The following is an 18,553-nucleotide window of genomic DNA, read 5'->3' as shown; positions in this document are numbered from 1 at the left end:
TGGGGCTATAAGGCGAAAAGTTGCAAGGTTAAGTTTAAATAATAAACAAAAACTAGTTCAAATTAGCCGACCAAAAAAGAAAAAACAACCACGCCGTTCATCACATTTGCTTAGGTACAGTAACACGACATTCTAGTTGGAACGGCCCACATTTGCCTCCAATCGGTTCTTCATACTTCAGCTTTATTGGTAATACCCATTGCATTTAGCCATTGATGTCTCAAATAAGAACACGATCGGGATTCAACTGAGACATTATTGCCAAGCCTATTGCAAATGATAGATGTCAGTTTCAAAGTCCGTGGAAGGATGATCATTTCTTTTCGTTTTTGAACTTGTCCACCACTATGTTTGTCAATATCAAAAGATGCAGGAGAAAAGAAGTTCAAGGAAATATAAGCCATATGTAAAAACTTAGTAAAAGATAGTCATCACAAACATCCATTGGTGCAATATCTTACCGCGTTTGATGCCAGCTAGTCCTTTTTCAAGTTCCTTCTGCTCGGGCCCGAACGAGAGTCTGACAAAATGATGACACGGAGATTCGAAAAGCTCACGGCGATGGGCAGGCTAGGTGTTGCAAAGATTGGATAAACAAAAACAGTAAAAAGACGCTTGAAAAAAAAAATTAAAACCCGTGCTTACATTAACATCAAAGAAAATACCAGGTACTAGGATACTGTAAAGGATTGATAACAGCGACAATGAGATTGGGTTATCATAGCATTCAATGACTATGTCAGTACGACTTACACTTTCTCCTTGAGACATTCCTCAAAGAAAGCGAGCCCATTGTTGATGGGTTCCGGGAGCTCGGAAACATCGAGCCAGATATAAAAGGTGGCTTCAGGCGGAACCTTGATGTTGAAGCCGATCTCTTTCAAATTTTTGAGCACGAAGTCACGCTTCGCTCTGAAGTGCTGCTGCAAGTACTTGGCTTCATTTCGATACTTGGATGGCTCAATAAGAGGAATGGCCGCTTTCTGCAAAGGATGGTTTGCTCCGCCTATATAAAATTAGAGCTCAGGCATTGACAAGGGATGGCGTAGTAATGTGGGCAAACAAATACCCACCATCAAGGAAGGATCCACTACTTTCCAGGGAAGTAATCACACTCTTGGGTCCTACAACCCAGCAGACCCGCCAACCTGGTAGCTGTGTAAAAAAAAATTTTGCTCAAATTAGGAACTGAAAATTTTTGTCACACCGATTTCCAAGGGAACATTTATAACGATCATCAAGGTACTTACTCTCATGTTTTTGGTCATTCCGTCGATGATAACGACTGGATCATGATCTACATCTAAAGCCACGGAACAAGACATGTAAATATGGTCTCAATCTTGTAAAAAAAAAAAAATGCTAGCTTACCATCTACGAATTCGGAAATGCTGACAGTACGCCCATTTTGCTCAGAAGGATGTGAATAAATGTATGCGGAATAAAATTCATCCATGACAAGAGTAGTGTGTCGCTTTCTGGCAATTTCTACCATCTCCTTCAGCTCTTCACCTTCAATAACCTGACCTACAGGATTACGAGGGTTAGATGCCACAATCAAACCCAAACCTCTACCGATGATCTCTTTTTTAACGGTTTGAGGATCAATGTGGTACTTGGCCTCCTCTTCAAGAACAGTAGGAATAGGGACGAAGCGTTTGAAAATGCCAAGCATTTGTTCATAGGCGGTATACTCTGGTAAAAAGTGACCAACAACGATGTCACCAATGACAGATGCAACACGGGTCAAACCAGCTCTGCCACCAGGAACAATACACACCTACACAAGAATGTCATTAATGGACGTGAACAGGTCATGATCTGTGGTGCGAGAAGCCCCACTAACTGTCATCTTCTAGTGAATATATACTTACATTTTCCCACGTGTATTGCGACTCCTTCTCTTGACGATACAGGTCGTTGTACAAACGAGCCACGGCTTCCCGAAGAGGTTTGATACCAGATGTTGGAGCATATTCTAGGGAAGAATGGTCGATGGCAATCTCAGTGGGCTTGTCCATGCAACCATCGATATGGCCGACTGTAAAGCAGGAAGGCTAGTTAGTCTCGCCTGATCAAATTTGCCAAATTGTAAATTTAAGTGGTTGCTTTTACAGTACCTTCCGGAGCACCTTGGCCGAAATTTGCTGAAAGTGGATGCGGGACGAAGTTAGGCCAAAACTGTTAAAACACTCTATGGTTGCTTGCATTCTCGAATCTAACTTGCCCCATTCCGGATTTCCATACGTGAATCCTCTCTCAGTGGCTCGATCCATAACATAAATGACGCCCGTGGAGGATTGTGTGCTTATACCATAGATCTTGGCAGCGTTTTGGCTCGCGTCCGTCGGGTTCTCGTTTCCAGGGTAGCTTCGAAGAATTTGGTGTGCTTCACTTTCGGTTTCGCTCCGAATATTTTGTATGATGCGAGCGGCAATATCATGAAAATGATATTTAATCTTTGAAGGGGTATTTGTGCCGTCTGTCATGTTTTGGTCGAAAACTTCGGGTTTGCGGAGAAGGTTGAGAGCTGGAAAGCAAAAGCTGAAGGGGCAGCATGTTCTCTTTTATTGCCACTTAAGGGGAAATTTCGAAAAGCTGTGAGGTCATTCGGTCTCTTCGTGACGATGTGGCTAAATTCTCCGTCGCACCTTGTCGTCTGAAAGTTTAAGCGTGAGATAACCTTCGTCTTTAGATGTATTAGTGTTTCTTATCATAAGAACTGGGGAAGCCGATCACAGCTGCATTATAAGGAACTACGTCTTTTGGTTAATTTTGATATTTTTGGGGGTTTTCCTGGTTTTCAATATAATTTCGTTATGAAGCGAAGCAATTTTCAAGTGGTACTTACAGAGACCATAGCAATGACCTTCAAGTCTACCCAAGCCGGACAATACTTGCTCTTTCTTGACAGAACGTTATACTGTTTCAATTTCCGCCTATAAACGTGAGTCATGTCTTTGCCAACAGCCTCACATCACGGCATAAATGCAACACGGCCATAATTATTTTAATGGATAGAATCAACTTGTAGTTACATATATAAGGCAAACTTAGTTTCGTCGATGGGAAATGAGCAATTTATAACAAATCACAAAGTCTCGGCCTATAAAGTTCAACGTTGGTAATGGAACTTTCTTCTCTTTCAATGAAGGTAGAGTGAATTGGTTCCTCGGGCACCCTTGTGACATGTAAACATTTGGCGTTTTCTGTGTACTTTTTCAAAAGCGCGATTTGATGGCAACACATGGCTGTGATCGTAACGATTAGTAGTACTTTCTAAAGAATAGAAAGCGATGAACGTTAAACCTTTAGGAAATCCAGATTGCTACATAGTAGAAATTTACTTTGGGGTAAACTGCTCTGCCATGATGATTTAAAATTACCAGTATTACAGCTTTTTTTTTCTTTTCTTTACAAGTGCCTAATCCCTTTCTCAACTCTGTCTTGCGCAGTTATTCTATGCATTTATTAGGTCTAAATTTGGAATTAAAAGAGGACACCAAAGCGTAAAGCATGACTGCAGGATAAAAAAAAACGTAAATTGCGATCTTGCAACGAGCGAAAAATGATGTGCATGATCGGCTTTTAAAACCAGCATATACCAAATTTAGGCATTTCCTTTCATCCACCTCTGCAACGTTGCTTTCGTTTTTTGCCATGTTTGACAGATATAAATGGGAATTTCAACGTTACTAAATGCTTTTCATAGTGCTTCTGATTATTTCCATCAAGAATAGCGCACAATTTTGACATAAATATCATGTTTCTTACAGTGTTCATTAACATAGCATCCCATCATGTCACGTGTAGTAGCATTAAAATAGGGTTCTTTGCTGCACCGATGCAGTCGGTTGTTCTTTCCCTTTCACTCAGAGAAGTGGCTGAATGCAAGTTCAAGAGCGAGATCTCGAAGAATCAAGGAATCACAGTAACGAATCTGACTCCTCTGCCACTGTTCAACCCAACAATCCTACTGCTGAAGACCCCCCAATCGACAGTGCTGAAGAGGAGAAGACTAACAAACAAATGGATCTGCTAAGTAACCCCATCTTCTCGGGCTTTTTGCTGATTGTTGCTGGTTGTGCTCTTGCTATTCAAGCAGGTAAGCTATAGTTTGTAGACTGATGTTTTTATTAATAATGTTAAAAACTTTGGTATTCTAGGAGCAAATGCCAATTTGAACAAATACGGAGGAAGATCATTTGCAACCGTGGTCTCATTTTTGACGGGTCTGGGAGTTGTGCTACTTTTCTTTGTAATAGATGTAACGGCACTACGTACTCCATTGCCCAATTCAACTTTAAAAGGTATGATACTGAAACGACGATGGCTGCTTCATGCAAGGCGGTGTTACTGAAAATTTCCCAACGATTGTTCCGCTATTCAGAAGCGCCATGGTATGCTTGGATCGGAGGTATATGTGGAGGCTACTATGTTATCATCAACGTGTTGACTGTGCCAAGGTTAGGAGCGGCAACAGTTTTGAGTATCTTCGTGTGCGCTCAGGTAAGTTCAACCGGTTTTTTGGGTGGTAAAATCGAAATATTGAGTTAGAGAATTCAGATGAATTATTAATCAATATCAAACCTTCGTTGTCTTGATAGATTATCTTTGCGGCAATAATAGATCATTTTGGATTACTAGGAGTTGCACAGCGTGATTATACCCTCTGGCGAATCTTGGCTTCACTCGGTCTTGTTGGCTGCGTGGTAGTGATTGCCAAATTTTGATCTGCCATCTCGCTGTCCATTACTTGCACATTTGAAATACCGCCATCAACTTCAGTAGTGATGGCTCACGTTCTCAAATTTCAAAACTTTCAGTACCTTTATTTATATCCTGTATCAATTTCTCTATTCTACTTTATTTGTATTTCTCAGCTTGGATCTTAGCGATTGTTTGCAATTGCATATTACTTGTGCCTTCGTAGATAGCGCCAATCTTGGCATCCCGATAAAATTTCTCTAGACCAGCTTCTCGGGTAAAGCCTATTCCTCCCATCCATTCAATCGCTTTGGAAGCAGCTTTCTCCGCCACTTGAGAAGAAAACAACTTGGCCATAGCAGCTTCCTGCACAAAGTTACGGCCTTCCTCTCTCATTCTGGCAGCATTGTACGTTAAGAGCCTGGAAGCTTCAATCTCTGTAGCAACTGTGATATTTAAACAAAGGTTATTATATGTCTTCGATGAAGGAAAAGGTATCCGTCAGCCTGACTTACTTTGAGCATACTGATGCTGCATGCCTTGGAAGTCACCAATATGGCGACCGAACTGTTTACGCTCGTACATGTATGGGAGAGCCATGTCGTACACACCCTGAGCAAGACCCGTCATTTGTGCTGCAATACCGATTCTACCTTCGTTCAGCATTTCTATGGCATATTTATAGCCTAGCCCAATCTCTCCCAGCACATTCTCTTTCGGCACTTTGACATCGTCAAAGTTGACCACGCACGTCGATGATGCTCGCAGACCCAGCTGTCATAGAGAGTCATAGAAGATAGTTATGATACAGGTCCCACTGATAGAGGCTGGCGAAACAACTCAATGAGTACTAACCTTCTTTTCCTTCTTGGCAATTGTGACACCCCAATCTCTTTCGACGACAAAGCAGGAGATACCCTTGTAGCCTTTGCTTGGATCTCTAGACATTTGTATCAAAGCCATCAGATTACATGAAAAATCCATGCCTCATAAACAACCGCTTTACATACACCGTTGCAAATACTATAAAGACGTCGGCTTCCTTGGAGTTACTGATCCACATCTTTGTTCCGTTCAACAGGTAATGATCACCTTTATCTTCTGCCCTTGTTTGAAGAGCAAATGCATCACTTCCAGCTCCTGCTTCCGACAGACAAAAACTGGCCACCGACTTTGTCGCCAGTTGAGGCAAATAGCGTTCGCTCAACTCCTTTGTCCCGTATTTTTTCAAAATAGTGTTGCATAGGGTATTCTGAGAATACACAGTTAGAATATACACATGCTTATAGCACCTTTATGCAAGTACTCACATGAATGTCGACCATGGCACTGACTGAAGGATCCACTTTGGCCAGCTCTTCAATAGCAATTAATGCTGCAGTGAAGGACATTTCCGAGCCACCAAGGTCCGCCGATGTTTCCACTCCCATAAGCTGTACAGTGGCGATGTTTGTTCTCAATACAAATGCATGTGAAAAAAAAAGGATTAAAACAAAACTCACCCCATGTTCAAAAAGGTTACTGATAAGTTCGGATGGCATTTGCTCCTCTTCTTCCATCTGAGGAACCAGAGGTTTGATGATATTCTGTGCGAAGTCAGCAACTATAAAAGAGTGACCCGTTGTTATTGCAACAGGTTTGGAAAAAGAAAATATCGATTTCTTTTCTTATACCTGACTCTCTGAGCATTAACTCATCATCAGTAAACGCATGAAGAGAGGTTGGTGTATTATGAGCTACGATGGAGGAGGAGAATGACCTCTTGGCAGCAGAGAGAGCAATAGCACGTGTGGAAATTAGTTTGAGAGAACGAAACGCGAGCATCGAAGTAAGCCAGAAAATCCAAGCAAGAAAGACTTGTGGTATGAAAAGGAGGCAAAATCACAGTTACATTGAAATTTATATTTTTTTCTCAGTGTGCTATGATGGGGTAGTTTCCCACGCTGTACGCTACAGTCGGCTGGCTTTCTTTCACGTACCCCGTTACTTTTGATAAAAAGCAATCCATTATAAAGTTGAACACTGCATAACCTATGCGACTTATGCCGATGCAATGTACTCTAAGGTTTATAAAATGGCCTTAATAATGGTGCATCTTTTATTCCCTTAGCGCGTTCTTCAATCGACGAAATATATGTTCCTTTGAACAAACCTCTATTTATTGATGGGGGGGATACGGCATGCAGAAGAAAACAGACGGAAATCTTATCTGGCTGCATCTGATAAGCATTAAAATAAAGAAAACGATTAAAACTCTATCCTGCTGCTACCTTTGGGGAACGCAGGTTGTGCGTCAAACAATTTAGGTAACGTCCAGAGAAATGAACGCATATGGCATTTATCAGCGTCTTCTGAGAAACCCTTCCATGTACAAAGTAGGACAAGGAGAGCGATAATTAACATTCAAATTTCTCACCAGCCTAAAGACAAAGGGCCATACAGAAAAACGTAGCTGAAGATGCTTTTTGTTGTTCTGTTATTTAAACTGCTAACATTATTGATGAAGTGAGCCACACCAATAAATTTTTATTGGCTCAGTCAAAAGGCGCCTGTGATTGGCTGGGATTTTCCAGTCGCCAATATCAACCAACTTCACCATTGCCCGCTATAGCTCCTCCCCTCTACATCCAGCAACACACTTCTGCAGTCTTTGCTTAAACTGATCTGTGTCCAGGGTAAGATAACTTCCATTAACCAAATGAAAGATGGATGGATGAATGGATGGATGAATAGATTTGACTAATGGATGGATTTTTCGATTGAACAGAATAATCTAAAATGAAATACCTCGCTGCTTACCTTTTGTTGACTGCCGGTGGCAATGCCGCTCCCTCTAGCGAAGACATCAAGGCTGTCCTCGCCTCCGTTGGTGTCGAGGCTGAAGATGAGCGTGTCGCTTCCCTCCTCTCTGCTGTTCAAGGCAAGAACGTCAACGAGGTAAAGAACTTGGACATGCTCAAAATCACATTGACCATTTCCGCCACTAACATTAATTTTTTTCCTCCAAATTACAGTTGATTGAGGAAGGTAGAGCCAAGCTTGCCTCCGTTCCCTCTGGTGGTGCTGTCTCTGGTGGTGCTGCCGCTGCTGGTGGTGCTGCCGCTGGTTCCGCCGAAGAGGCTGTCGAGGAGAACAAGGAAGAGGAGAAGGAGGAGTCTGATGATGACATGGGCTTCGGTCTCTTCGACTAAGCTCCATAATGTGTCTACATTAACCTTTTTGATGAAATAAAAATTAAAAAGCTCCCCTTTGTCTACAAAGGGTCTCCCTTTTCCAAATACGATTGATTGTGCAAATGGACTTGTGTATGAACAGTTTGAGAATGCTATAGACGCTCTATACAGCCGAACAAATCCCAATGACGGATATATCACCTTGACTTGGCACAAAATGACAGTGCTCTGTCAGGCTATGTTTCTTAACATCAACACGCACCGTAGTTCATTCTTATACAATCTTAAGTTGAAACAAAAAACTCCCAAACATATAGCTGACTATGATTGTATTTTTTTTTATTTCATTCACGATATCCCAAGCATGAATAAAGACAAATGTGGTCCGAGTACATAAAATACACCAGTCGTTTACTTGAGGGGAACGAAACGGGAAGAGTGGGTGGCACCAATACCGGGACGACCGTGCTTGACGGGCTTGTAGGAGATGCTGTGAACGAAACAGTCAATACGACACTCAATAGAACATAAACAGCGATACAAAAGTTGATACTTACGAGAACTCGGCGAGGTAGTGACCAACCATCTCAGGCTTGATTTCAACTTGGTTGAAAACCTTACCGTTGTAGATGGCAACAACAGAGCCAATCATCTCGGGAACAATGATCATGTCACGAAGGTGAGTCTTGACGGTGGTGGGCTTCTCGTTACCGACAGCCTCCTTCTTGGCAGCACGAAGCTTCTTGATAAGACCCATGGGCTTACGCTTCAAGCCACGCTGGAATCTTCTGCGAGCACGGCAGTGGACGAGCTCCATGAACTATGTGGAGTTAAGTTAGTAACGCGGATCAAATTGAACAGCCTTCTGATTTAGATAACAGATATATTACCTGCTCAGAAGAGAGGTCCAAGAGTTGGTCGAGGTCGACACCACGGTAAGAGAACTTGCGGAAGGTTCTGCGCTTCTGGGGTTGTTCTTGGTCAGCCTGTAAATGGTAAAGCAATTGGATATGAGTTACAACGTAATTTGAGTATGAGAAAGGTACGCATGGTCATTTGAGAGTCAAAATGGAGGAATTCGTCGTAAATGTAATGCTTCCAGTCGCTCAGTTTAGGTTAAAAAGCATACAAAGCTAACGTCAAGCTGTTGGATTTGGTTGTCTGTCGCAATGTCGGCTGATGTAGCGATGAGAAATAAAATGTCGGTCGTAATGACAAGATGAGATGGTTGTCTGGATACATCGGATACACTAATCCATCCATCCATATCGATGCTGTATTCCATTATCTGTTTGCTTTCATTGATGGATGTTACGGCATACTCACCATAACGAGTTGAAAGAGGGAGCTTCACGTTTGGCAGCCGCTTGGCCATTTTTGCTTGCACTGGCCGGCAGCAGATTTCTCTCTACACGTGACTTTTTTTTTTTCCTGTATTTTCCCTGTCTTCGACCAAAAAATGAAAAATGTTAAAAGCTGGCAGTTTTAAAAGTTGCTGCATACACAACCAGCGTGACCCAGGTAATCTTGCCCGATAACGAAATTCCATAGCATGATCATTTAAAATAATGAATAAAAACGCATTTATGCCATCGCATACGAACATGATGGATATTATGTGAATATTATTTACTCCAATGAGAGTCAAAGCATCTTCATGGAAAAGGATTGATATCTGTGATCCTCTCTGAGCATGTGAACAAGACGTAGTATTATCTATACTCGTACTCTCACCTTGTCGGTAATCGTACCACAAATGTTCGCAAAGCATTGAACCACAGGCAATTAAAGCGGGGTCGTCCAAGCAGGCAGTATTTTTCCAGGCGTTTCCATGATGTCAGTCAAAAGCTATAAAAATTTTTAACGTCGTTCCCCCTTAGTTGATCTTTCATCTTTTCGTCCTTTAACAAAATTATACACGTAAAAGGTATGTGTAACTAGTTAACACCTTCATATACGGAACGGATGTCTTTTATTGAGATCACGTCTGCTTAGTATGTGGTTTCATTCCATGCCATCCAATAGCAATTAGAAGCTTCTTTATGTTGATAGCAGCTATTTTCCTGCTGGTCAACTCACTCCTGCTCTCGAATATATCATTGTCTTTCCAGTCACACTTACAACAGAGACCAGTTACAAATGCTAACAGTTGCGTATTTTTTTATGCAGGATGTTTATTGGCCTTGTTTGATAGCCTCTGGCTAAATTACGGTGTTGCCGATACTTTTAGATACGAGTGGTGTCCTATCTCATGATACCGACAATTTCAGGGTATGATGACTATTAACTGCTCAAGAACAAAGAAGGAATCCATCTTTGAGCTTGCCAGCCTTGACTGTAGATTGGCAGGTCAATGTCCGATTCCAACATATCCTTTGATACAATAAAAAAAAATTGCCCCCCATTTATTGGTATAATTTATAAAGTGAGATCTCCTCATCATGCTGTAGTGTGGTGCTCTTCACAGTTATCGCCGTCGAGCTTGGCAAAAATTTCAGTTTAACATCGTGACCCTTTATGTAATCCCACTTGGTGTGTCGGAGGATATCCTTCGCTTCTCGTTTCCTTTTACTACCAATATTGCAAGTCGTTGTGACCGGAAAGAAATTTCACTGTTATGGCTGTAATTAACGCTTCATTAAATATATAGAGTATGTTATGTGTTTCTCCCAAAGCTTTTTTTTGTAAACAACGTTTTACCACGGTAGCGTGGCATTGAGCATTGACTTTCTTTGATAAAATCAAAAGTTTACTTGTTTTTTGAAACCTGACAATATGACCGCATGATCTTTCACAAGTGTAATGGGATATTATGCGGTTTAAGATACCATTCTTTTATATTCATGGTGTTTCTTTTTTTAAATCAAATCTTCAAACTCTCATAGTGGTTAACATCTTGCAAATTGCTTTGGGAAAGTCATGGCCTTTCGTTGGAAAAGCTCGAAGGGCATGGCCATCCCGTTTACGAAACTGCCTTCATACGGTAGTATTGTTGATGAGAGTTACCAATCACCTCCGGCAGCCCGCCATCAATCACACCGGTCACTGTACCACTCTACTACTTATTACTCTCCGTTCACTTATCATGCTACACCAAGGCTGTCTCTTTCATCAGTGTCTAATCGTTGGGTGAACAACCGGCTTTCGACCATAAGTCAGCCCGTCTTTGACAACGAAAAGGACGAGTCACCTTATTCCATCGATCTTCTGCAAGACCTCGATGACCCTGATTTTGACACCTCATACCCATCTGATTGGATGAAGCCAAACATTCGTGGTTGGGGGAATACCCTTTCCTTATTGTTTCTACTCTTGAGTTTACTTGGTGTCTTCCTCATACTGCCACTAGCGCTGGCAATATCGAAAGAAGCAAACGACAGGAGAGCAGCCCAAGAAAAAAATAATGGCTACAACTCAACCTCGCCTCCTACAACCACCATCCCTACCACTCCAGGCGGAAGAAGCATCATCGATCCGGATACACCAGCACAAGAACGAACAAGAACTTCTTACTACGGTGAAGAATGGAAATTGGTATTTTCAGATGAGTTCAACAACGATGGTCGCACTTTTTACCCTGGCGATGATCCCTTTTGGGAAGCTGTCGACCTGCATTATTGGTTGACTGAAGATTTGGAATGGTACTCACCTGATATGGTTACAACTGAAGGCGGATCGTTGAAGATCACGATGGCAAACATGCCAACTCATAATCTCAACTATCGCAGTGGAATGTTGCAGTCTTGGAATAAAATCTGTTTCACTGGAGGTTTATTAGAAGGTAATTGTTTTTTTAAAAATGTAAAACTTAAAGTTGATCTATATATATGTAGGAAGTAACTAACCACTGACCATTATCCTCAGTGAACGTCTCTTTGCCTGGTCCACCTGATGTCTCCGGATTCTGGCCAGGCGTATGGACTCTCGGAAACTTGGCCAGGGCAGGTCATGGCGCATCAACCGATGGAGTTTGGCCATACTCTTATGACAGTTGTGACACCGGGGTAACACCTAATCAGTCATTTACGACCAAGAGTTTTATTCCAGGACAGCGAATAAATCGATGCATGTGTGGGAGTCCTAGCATTGATAATCCATACCCAGGAAAAGGTCGAGGGGCACCTGAAATGGATATACTCGAAGCTGCCGGTGCCGATGATAAATTCGGTCATGGTACGAGTGGTTCCGTCTCACAATCTGCACAATTCGCACCTTTTGACTACCATTGGCTGGCGAATAGATCAGAGATTACGATATCCAACAAGAAGAGCAAAACCATTGGAAACAATGGAAAAACAATCCCTAACACATTCCAGGGTAACGAATACCAACAAGCGGTTTCATGTTTGACGCAAGTCGATACGTCAATGTATGATGGACAAGCCTATCAAACGTACGCATTTGAGTACGTTCCAAGCAACACGGCTGGAAAGCAAGCTTATGTTCGTTGGCTTGTAAATGGACAGGAAACCTGGCGCATGTATGATGAAGCGGTCGGACCAAACAATAAGTCTCAAGTGTGGCAACGTCTCATCAGTGTGGAACCGATGGTAAGCCCCTTTTGTTGTGTTTATTATTTGGCATGTAGATTGTTTGTATCTGGTTGGGCCGTGCTTGACTGAACAAACACTAATATTGTTCTGTTGAACTTGTTTGGAACATATAGTCGATTATCCTAAATTTCGGTATGTCAACGGCCTTTGGGCCAGTCGACCTCAGCTCTCTCATATTCCCATCTTATATGTACGTGGATTATATACGTTTATATCAGAGCCCTGATAGGATCAGCGTGGACTGTGATCCGGAGGACTATCCAACGGCAGAATATATTAAAAAGTAAGTATAAGGATGCCAAAAAAAAAATAATTATCCAAAGAAATAAGGGAATCAGTGTTGGTATTGACATAGACGTGATCTGTTTATTAGCCATTACAATGCGTATATGAATCCCAACTTGACGACATGGGAGCAAGCAGGGTATTCATTCCCGACTTACAGTCTAAATAGCTCGTGTTAGCCTTGTTTCTGCATGTTACGTACCCCAATTGAATGTTGCCCTCCCCCTATCCTGTAAGATCTCCCTTGTATCCTTTTGTCCTATTCATTCCATGACGGTTTGTATCAATAAAAAGCATCATTGATCGATTATCAAGATATAGCAGATAAAACACGTTCAGTTATCTTCATGACAACGAGGAGCATCAAAGATTTCAATTGCGTTCTTGTCTGGTATTATGACGCAGGGCTGAAAAATTTCGTGTTATTGTGGCAGTGCCAACCGAAAGTGCACGCAATCGCACTGAGGGATACGCCCCACGCAGCCCACTTTTTGCTTTTATTTTCTCTCCTGCTGCTGCCCTTTTTCTTTTTTTACGCACCAGCACCTTGCATCTCAATTCCATAAAATATCAAATGACTTGTTTATTTTATTAAGAGATTCAATTGATTCAAGCCTTCTTCCCTTATCTCGCAATTTATGGGCTCTCACACTTCCTTCTGTCTCTTTCAACTCTCCTTAACTACATAAAGCTAATCCATGCCTGCAAAACAAGTGAACTTCTCTACTGACACTCATGTCATTGTCACCTTCAGCAATGAAGAATACGGTACGGAGTCGATCGACAATCGCACGTTTTCAGGAACAGATTCCTTCATGCGAGATACCTAAATCTAACAACCTTCTTCTTTTTTTGCGTGGACTTCTTTAGATAGGTCAGCCATCCAAGTAGAAAAAATGTCGTATATGGATATGTACGAGCTACTGATATTCAAGAGCCAGATGCAGCAATCCATTAATACTATAAAGGCAGACAAGCAGAATGTTGCAGCTGTGCATACGGAGATTCAGTCATCCAACGCTGTTACCGTGAAGCTTTGCACATGACTTCTTCTTTTTCAATCAATGCAGTTCAACTGGCTCCGTCTCGTCCTCATAACGCTGTATTATACACATATACATTTTTTTTCTCTTCTTTCCATTTCCTATTTTGCTCCATTCAATATTTCGTTTTCTTCAGCAAACCATTTGAATTTTTTCTCCTGTTCATTTCATCGTTATCATCTATCACCGTGAATGTCTACTACAGACATTGTTCTGTCAGGTAGAGCAAACAAATAAAATGAGCAGAAATAGTATTTGCTTTTTAGTTCGTACTTCTATACATGATGTACAAGGTGGTTTCTAGGTATGTTTTGTTTACATTATTCTATCATACTATGACAAGGTATCGGGTTGCATGGAATAGAGGGCCACGAGACTACATACTACTACCGTTTTTTGTCATGTGCATCTCTCAAGGAGTGCCATTCTCGCCTTGCTTCGACGTCCTGTCGCCATTCCTTCTTCAAGTCCTGCCACCATTGCTCAGCACTGATATCTTCTTCCGATTGGGCTCGATCGATATTAGGCAGCATGGAAAGTTCGTCCTCGATCGTTTCTTCGCGCAAAATCTTAGCTCGTAATGCTGCCGTACGTCGCGGAATGGTATCTTGCAGCTTTTGTGACAGCTCCTCAATCTATTAATACCAAATATGAATAAGAGATTTCGAGGGGTTCATTTTCAGTACAGATTATTCATTTCACAAAATTCACTTACACTTGATACATCCATCCACCAGGCGGTCAAGAGAGTAAGTACGCCCATACCTCCAAAAGCGGCCAATGTTCCATACCCAAATGATCGCAAGGCGAAGTGTCGAGCATCAGCTCTAGATTTGGCATACTCGGCTGGGGTCATAACAGGTTGAGGAGGCGGTATGTGCAATTGTGCACCTACGGGTGTGGGTTTTGCTGTGGTTGCTGCTGTGGTTGCTGGTACTGGAACTTCAGCGGCTACATGGCCGGATGTGGCTGCTGCCTCAGCTTTCATTTCTCTAGCATGTTTGCGATTAGCTTGCCATATGGATCCCGCTAAACCAAGAACAAAGGCAGAAGCAGCTCCTGCTAGTAGTGTTTTGGGCTGTATTGGTGGTTCAGAAGCTTTCTTTGTATTCGTTGACATTGCAAGTCCAGCTGGCTGTAGCTTAGGAACAAAATTGTCGATTATTTTTTTGACGAACTGGTATCAATACAGCCAAAATAAAAAGCAGTCTTTCTAACGCCGGAAAATCCATCAGCGTCCTTAACAGCAAGCTCTCATTGATTAGAATAATGGTACGTAACATGTATGAGATTCAGCTAATGTAGGAAGAAATGAACACCTTGATTGCTGAATGCTTATTCTCTTCCATTTAGGCAGCCAAAGTACCGAATTATATACGTGTTAAACGACTTACATCCACATACTTTATCTGTGTGTCTGCCAAAGATACTGTAGCTCGCGTAAAGGACGTACTGTGCAACACAATTCTGAATGGCGACAAACTAGCAGAAGAAGTTAGACTTTACATCCAAAAACCACAAGGAGGATATACCCTTTTAGAGGATGCATTACAGGTTGAAAAGGCTGGCCTTGAAAACGATATGCTAGTCTATCTTACATATTACGATCAAGATCAAGGTGAGAGATACATGCACCGTGAATACAGCTTAGACAACGCCATGGAAACTATCAGTGAAGCTAACTACTAGGTGTTTTGAAGGTAAATGGGAAGACATACAAGTATCTCAACCAGAAGAGCTTGATGATGGTGGAGACGATGAGGATGATGTGGAGGATCAAAGCTTGTCACGAAAAGAAAAAGGAAAGAGTAAGGCATAACTTCGTCACGCCTTCCTTGCCTTATACGTTTGATCATAGTTCTTGCCTGTGTATCAATAATAATAAAGACATCAGTCAATGCATATTTAAAACTTTCTAGATTACGAACTACTGTGCATGACTATCGCTGTGGTTCAAACTGCTTCATCAGCTAACCCAGTTCACGTTTATAACCCATTCCATAAAATGCACACTTGTCATACAGATATTGAAAACACAAGAAAAAGGTAACTGGGAGCATTGCTCTATTAGCCAATCAACGGTTATGTACATCTTTTTCATTGAAGTTTTTGTGGATTGTTTTGTTTTTTTTAACTCTTTAAGTCAGGCTGAAGATTTCGGAAAAAAAGTCGTGTAGAAAGGGGCTGTATAATGTCATTTTGAGATTATTGGGGTGGCGGTCTGTTGAACATTCCTGGTGGAGGACCACCACGTCCAGCCGGTGGGAATCCTTGTGGGGGCATACCAGGACGGAAACCAGGTGGAGGACCACCAGGTCCGCCTGGAGGAGGTCGGAAACCCATAGGAGGACCTGGAGGAGGTCTAAAACCTGGCGGGGGAGCACCTGGTGGCATACCGGGAGGAGGTCTAAAGCCGGGAGGAGCCTAAGCAACAGATAAAAAAACAATGAGAATCGAAACATATGAGCTGGTTAAGAATGATATGAATGGTTGATCCTTACCATACCACCGGGCATGGGTGGACGGCCGTAAGCAACTGGAGGTGCCTGAATGCCAGGTCTAGGTTGCATCATCTAGAAAAATGGAAATAAAGCAAAAATAATAATCAGTTGCATGCTCATCAAGTCTATAATATCCGTTTGAACCCATTTGTATGTTAACTTACACCAGGAGCAGGGCCACCGACTCCACGGACTGGGCCACCCAATCCTGCACCCATTGGGGGCATAGGAGGCATTCCTCTACCAGCAGGCTACAAGAAATTGTTGTTAATTACAGTGCGTCTAATGATTATGTATGGGATGGTTATATCACTTACTCTGCCCACACCAGGACCAGTCATCAATTGTGAAGCACGCGATGACTTGTCTTCAGTAGACGGCGGTGGTGGTCCATCGATGCTCATGCTGACGATGGTTTCGCCTCTAAGAATAACAAGACCAAGCATTCTCTTCTCTTCTTGCTCAGGCTGACCTTCGGGAACCTTTCCTTTGGACTTGACCTTGCGGAACTCTTCGCAATCAGCAAGAACAAGGTTCATGTGTTTATCAAACGCAAGCATCTGTCCGGTAAGTACTCGGGAATCCGCAAGCGTGATTCGAAGGCGGTAGTTTATAATATTCATCATTTTGGAGTTTTTGGACGTCTAAAAAAAGGCAACCGCAGTATTAGAAAAAGGTAGTGCTTTTTGGCATTCAAGATGAAATGCGTGATTTGAATGCCAGATGTTTGCTTTACTCAAGTGCCGTCGAGAAGGTTATAGTGGAAACATAAATCAGTCATTTCGAACGTGTTCCCGAACGTCATTCGATCATCGCGAAAGCATCGATCTGCTTGGTGATGGGCGATGTTGAACTTTTTGAACACGCGTTTTACGATTGATTGATCTCCAGAACAAAACCAACACAAAGGCACTTGACAAGAAAAAGGTTAAAGGTAGAATCATGCTTACCATCTTGGATTAATTAGACCGCCTCAAGCCTTATCCAAAAACAAGTGTGACGTTGATAAAGAGGATAGGAAGGAGCTTTGGTTTTCGTTCACCCACCACCGTTTTTCCTACTGCTGCCCACGAGCAACAACAAGCCACTGTGACGTCACGTTTTCCTTTGAGATTTTGTTGTAAGTTTCTCGAAATTTTTGATAGTCCCAAGAAAAAAATAATCATAGTGCCATAACTCTTAATCGCCATGCCACGCATTTACGACTTGTGTGCTAGAGTTCAGAACGGCTTTCGAGCTCGCCTTCAATCTATCGCTGTTCCTGACACAAAGATGAACTTGGCCGTTTGTAATATCCTCTATCGAGAGGGTTTCGTCTCGGCCGTCGCTCGCGGTAACCACATGGCTCCTGATGCTACCTACACTCCGACCACAACAGACAACATTGCTACCCGAAGGCTCTGGCTTACCCTCAAATACAAAGATAACAGACCAGCACTCAACAGTCTTTCCGTTGTTAGCAAGCCATCAAAGAAGGTTACATTCACTGTCAATCAGATGAAGGATCTCGCTGCAGGTCGACGAGCCAAATTTATCAAGCCTTTGGCACCAGGAGAAATTGCCATTCTGAATACCAACCGAGGAGTTTTGGAGTTGGAGGAAGCATTGAAGCAAAACGTTGGAGGCGAAATTATCGCCAGAGCTTCATAAGCTATGTATATTAAAATGTCACATCATCACCACTGATTATCAAGCATCTGCTTAAAAATTAGAACATTCACCAGAACAATAGAATCAGCTGTTATAACAGTTTTGTTTGTACTAGCCTGTTTAATAGTCAACATAAAGAAAGTCGTAGCAGGAGTTACGGAAATAGAAGCCTTCGGGCCTTCGGGCCACTATCTATTTGACATGTTGGTAGAAAGGACTTTCAGCATTTTCACGAGCATGGTATGACGTCACGGAGCTAGTATTGTGACAAGGAAACACACTCAGAACAAACGCATATACGAAAATCCACTGTAATGAAGTAGATAAATTTTTTTTTCAAGAAACTCACAAGTAACAATAATCGAGTGACCAAAATAACGATATAGAATACGCGATACATGTGTAAGTTTTTTTTTTTTTACTTTTTTATTTTTTTACTTTTCGATCTTTTTCGTCTATATTTTGATTTTTTTCGTTTTTTTTTTTTTTTTTTTTTTTTTTTTTTTTTTTTTTAGTCCTTTTTGGCTATATTTTTTTTTTTTTTTTTTGTTTACGACAAGCCAGCCGATAAAAAATTTTAACTATTCAACCCCTTCATATACGTCTTACCTTTGTTCAATTGAAGCTAAATCAAAATGGCC

At 41.9% G+C, this 18,553-nt stretch overlaps 13 protein-coding genes across 13 annotated transcripts; 8 read left to right on the top strand and 5 right to left on the bottom strand.

Annotated features, from left to right (window-relative positions):
* Positions 1-128: 128 nt before the first annotated feature.
* Positions 129-2,545, bottom strand: K450DRAFT_229562 (uncharacterized protein). The gene is made up of 10 exons (XM_051587107.1): positions 2,228-2,545; positions 2,121-2,147; positions 1,875-2,041; positions 1,372-1,780; positions 1,251-1,303; positions 1,074-1,155; positions 754-1,006; positions 646-679; positions 462-570; positions 129-345 (listed from the first exon to the last, which is right to left on the bottom strand). Exons 1-10 carry the CDS (start codon positions 2,487-2,489, stop codon positions 314-316), a joined length of 1,428 nt encoding a protein of 475 aa, XP_051446860.1. The 5' UTR covers positions 2,490-2,545; the 3' UTR covers positions 129-313.
* Positions 2,546-4,711: 2,166 nt separating this feature from the next.
* On the bottom strand, positions 4,712-6,565 carry K450DRAFT_229549 (uncharacterized protein). The gene is made up of 7 exons (XM_051587106.1): positions 6,381-6,565; positions 6,210-6,310; positions 6,018-6,140; positions 5,718-5,959; positions 5,563-5,647; positions 5,223-5,481; positions 4,712-5,153 (listed from the first exon to the last, which is right to left on the bottom strand). The coding sequence occupies exons 1-7, from the start codon at positions 6,529-6,531 to the stop codon at positions 4,867-4,869; spliced, it is 1,248 nt and encodes a 415-aa protein (XP_051446859.1). The 5' UTR covers positions 6,532-6,565; the 3' UTR covers positions 4,712-4,866.
* A 687-nt stretch (positions 6,566-7,252) lies between these two features.
* On the top strand, positions 7,253-8,144 carry K450DRAFT_229539 (uncharacterized protein). Its single transcript, XM_051587105.1, has 3 exons — positions 7,253-7,382; positions 7,475-7,644; positions 7,722-8,144. Exons 2-3 carry the CDS (start codon positions 7,486-7,488, stop codon positions 7,896-7,898), a joined length of 336 nt encoding a protein of 111 aa, XP_051446858.1. The 5' UTR covers positions 7,253-7,382; positions 7,475-7,485; the 3' UTR covers positions 7,899-8,144.
* Positions 8,145-8,162: 18 nt separating this feature from the next.
* K450DRAFT_229524 (uncharacterized protein) lies at positions 8,163-9,312 on the bottom strand. Its single transcript, XM_051587104.1, has 4 exons — positions 9,207-9,312; positions 8,771-8,866; positions 8,438-8,700; positions 8,163-8,370 (listed from the first exon to the last, which is right to left on the bottom strand). Exons 1-4 carry the CDS (start codon positions 9,207-9,209, stop codon positions 8,292-8,294), a joined length of 441 nt encoding a protein of 146 aa, XP_051446857.1. The 5' UTR covers positions 9,210-9,312; the 3' UTR covers positions 8,163-8,291.
* Positions 9,313-9,794: 482 nt separating this feature from the next.
* Positions 9,795-10,284, top strand: K450DRAFT_229521 (uncharacterized protein). The gene has a single exon (XM_051587103.1). The coding sequence runs from the start codon at positions 9,923-9,925 to the stop codon at positions 10,133-10,135; it is 213 nt and encodes a 70-aa protein (XP_051446856.1). The 5' UTR covers positions 9,795-9,922; the 3' UTR covers positions 10,136-10,284.
* Positions 10,285-10,744: 460 nt separating this feature from the next.
* On the top strand, positions 10,745-13,048 carry K450DRAFT_229513 (uncharacterized protein). The gene is made up of 4 exons (XM_051587102.1): positions 10,745-11,661; positions 11,745-12,430; positions 12,547-12,716; positions 12,807-13,048. The coding sequence occupies exons 1-4, from the start codon at positions 10,800-10,802 to the stop codon at positions 12,895-12,897; spliced, it is 1,809 nt and encodes a 602-aa protein (XP_051446855.1). The 5' UTR covers positions 10,745-10,799; the 3' UTR covers positions 12,898-13,048.
* A 226-nt stretch (positions 13,049-13,274) lies between these two features.
* On the top strand, positions 13,275-13,956 carry K450DRAFT_229509 (uncharacterized protein). The gene is made up of 2 exons (XM_051587101.1): positions 13,275-13,486; positions 13,589-13,956. Exons 1-2 carry the CDS (start codon positions 13,417-13,419, stop codon positions 13,762-13,764), a joined length of 246 nt encoding a protein of 81 aa, XP_051446854.1. The 5' UTR covers positions 13,275-13,416; the 3' UTR covers positions 13,765-13,956.
* On the top strand, positions 13,547-14,066 carry K450DRAFT_229508 (uncharacterized protein). Its single transcript, XM_051587100.1, has one exon. It carries the CDS (start codon positions 13,761-13,763, stop codon positions 13,983-13,985), a length of 225 nt encoding a protein of 74 aa, XP_051446853.1. The 5' UTR covers positions 13,547-13,760; the 3' UTR covers positions 13,986-14,066.
* Positions 14,067-14,391: 325 nt separating this feature from the next.
* On the top strand, positions 14,392-15,159 carry K450DRAFT_229506 (uncharacterized protein). The gene is made up of 2 exons (XM_051587099.1): positions 14,392-15,033; positions 15,115-15,159. The coding sequence occupies exon 1, from the start codon at positions 14,637-14,639 to the stop codon at positions 14,976-14,978; it is 342 nt and encodes a 113-aa protein (XP_051446852.1). The 5' UTR covers positions 14,392-14,636; the 3' UTR covers positions 14,979-15,033; positions 15,115-15,159.
* On the top strand, positions 15,031-15,580 carry K450DRAFT_197257 (uncharacterized protein; the record flags this gene model as incomplete). The annotated part of the gene is made up of 3 exons (XM_051584539.1): positions 15,031-15,033; positions 15,115-15,379; positions 15,462-15,580. 3 exons carry the CDS (start codon positions 15,031-15,033, stop codon positions 15,578-15,580), a joined length of 387 nt encoding a protein of 128 aa, XP_051446851.1.
* Positions 15,581-15,855: 275 nt separating this feature from the next.
* On the bottom strand, positions 15,856-16,350 carry K450DRAFT_229502 (uncharacterized protein). The gene has a single exon (XM_051587098.1). It carries the CDS (start codon positions 16,221-16,223, stop codon positions 15,900-15,902), a length of 324 nt encoding a protein of 107 aa, XP_051446850.1. The 5' UTR covers positions 16,224-16,350; the 3' UTR covers positions 15,856-15,899.
* A 76-nt stretch (positions 16,351-16,426) lies between these two features.
* K450DRAFT_229496 (uncharacterized protein) lies at positions 16,427-17,401 on the bottom strand. Its single transcript, XM_051587097.1, has 2 exons — positions 17,213-17,401; positions 16,427-16,906 (listed from the first exon to the last, which is right to left on the bottom strand). The coding sequence occupies exons 1-2, from the start codon at positions 17,213-17,215 to the stop codon at positions 16,514-16,516; spliced, it is 396 nt and encodes a 131-aa protein (XP_051446849.1). The 5' UTR covers positions 17,216-17,401; the 3' UTR covers positions 16,427-16,513.
* Position 17,402: 1 nt separating this feature from the next.
* K450DRAFT_229495 (uncharacterized protein) lies at positions 17,403-18,380 on the top strand. Its single transcript, XM_051587096.1, has one exon. The coding sequence runs from the start codon at positions 17,451-17,453 to the stop codon at positions 17,910-17,912; it is 462 nt and encodes a 153-aa protein (XP_051446848.1). The 5' UTR covers positions 17,403-17,450; the 3' UTR covers positions 17,913-18,380.
* The last annotated feature ends 173 nt before the right edge of the window (positions 18,381-18,553 follow it).

The sequence above is a fragment of the Umbelopsis ramanniana genome (genome assembly GCF_025399195.1).
Source record: "Umbelopsis ramanniana AG unplaced genomic scaffold K450scaffold_12, whole genome shotgun sequence".
Classification (NCBI taxonomy): Eukaryota; Fungi; Mucoromycota; class Umbelopsidomycetes; order Umbelopsidales; family Umbelopsidaceae; genus Umbelopsis; species Umbelopsis ramanniana.
Note: the sequence above shows the minus strand (reverse complement) of the source record. Positions and strands in the feature narration are given on the sequence as shown.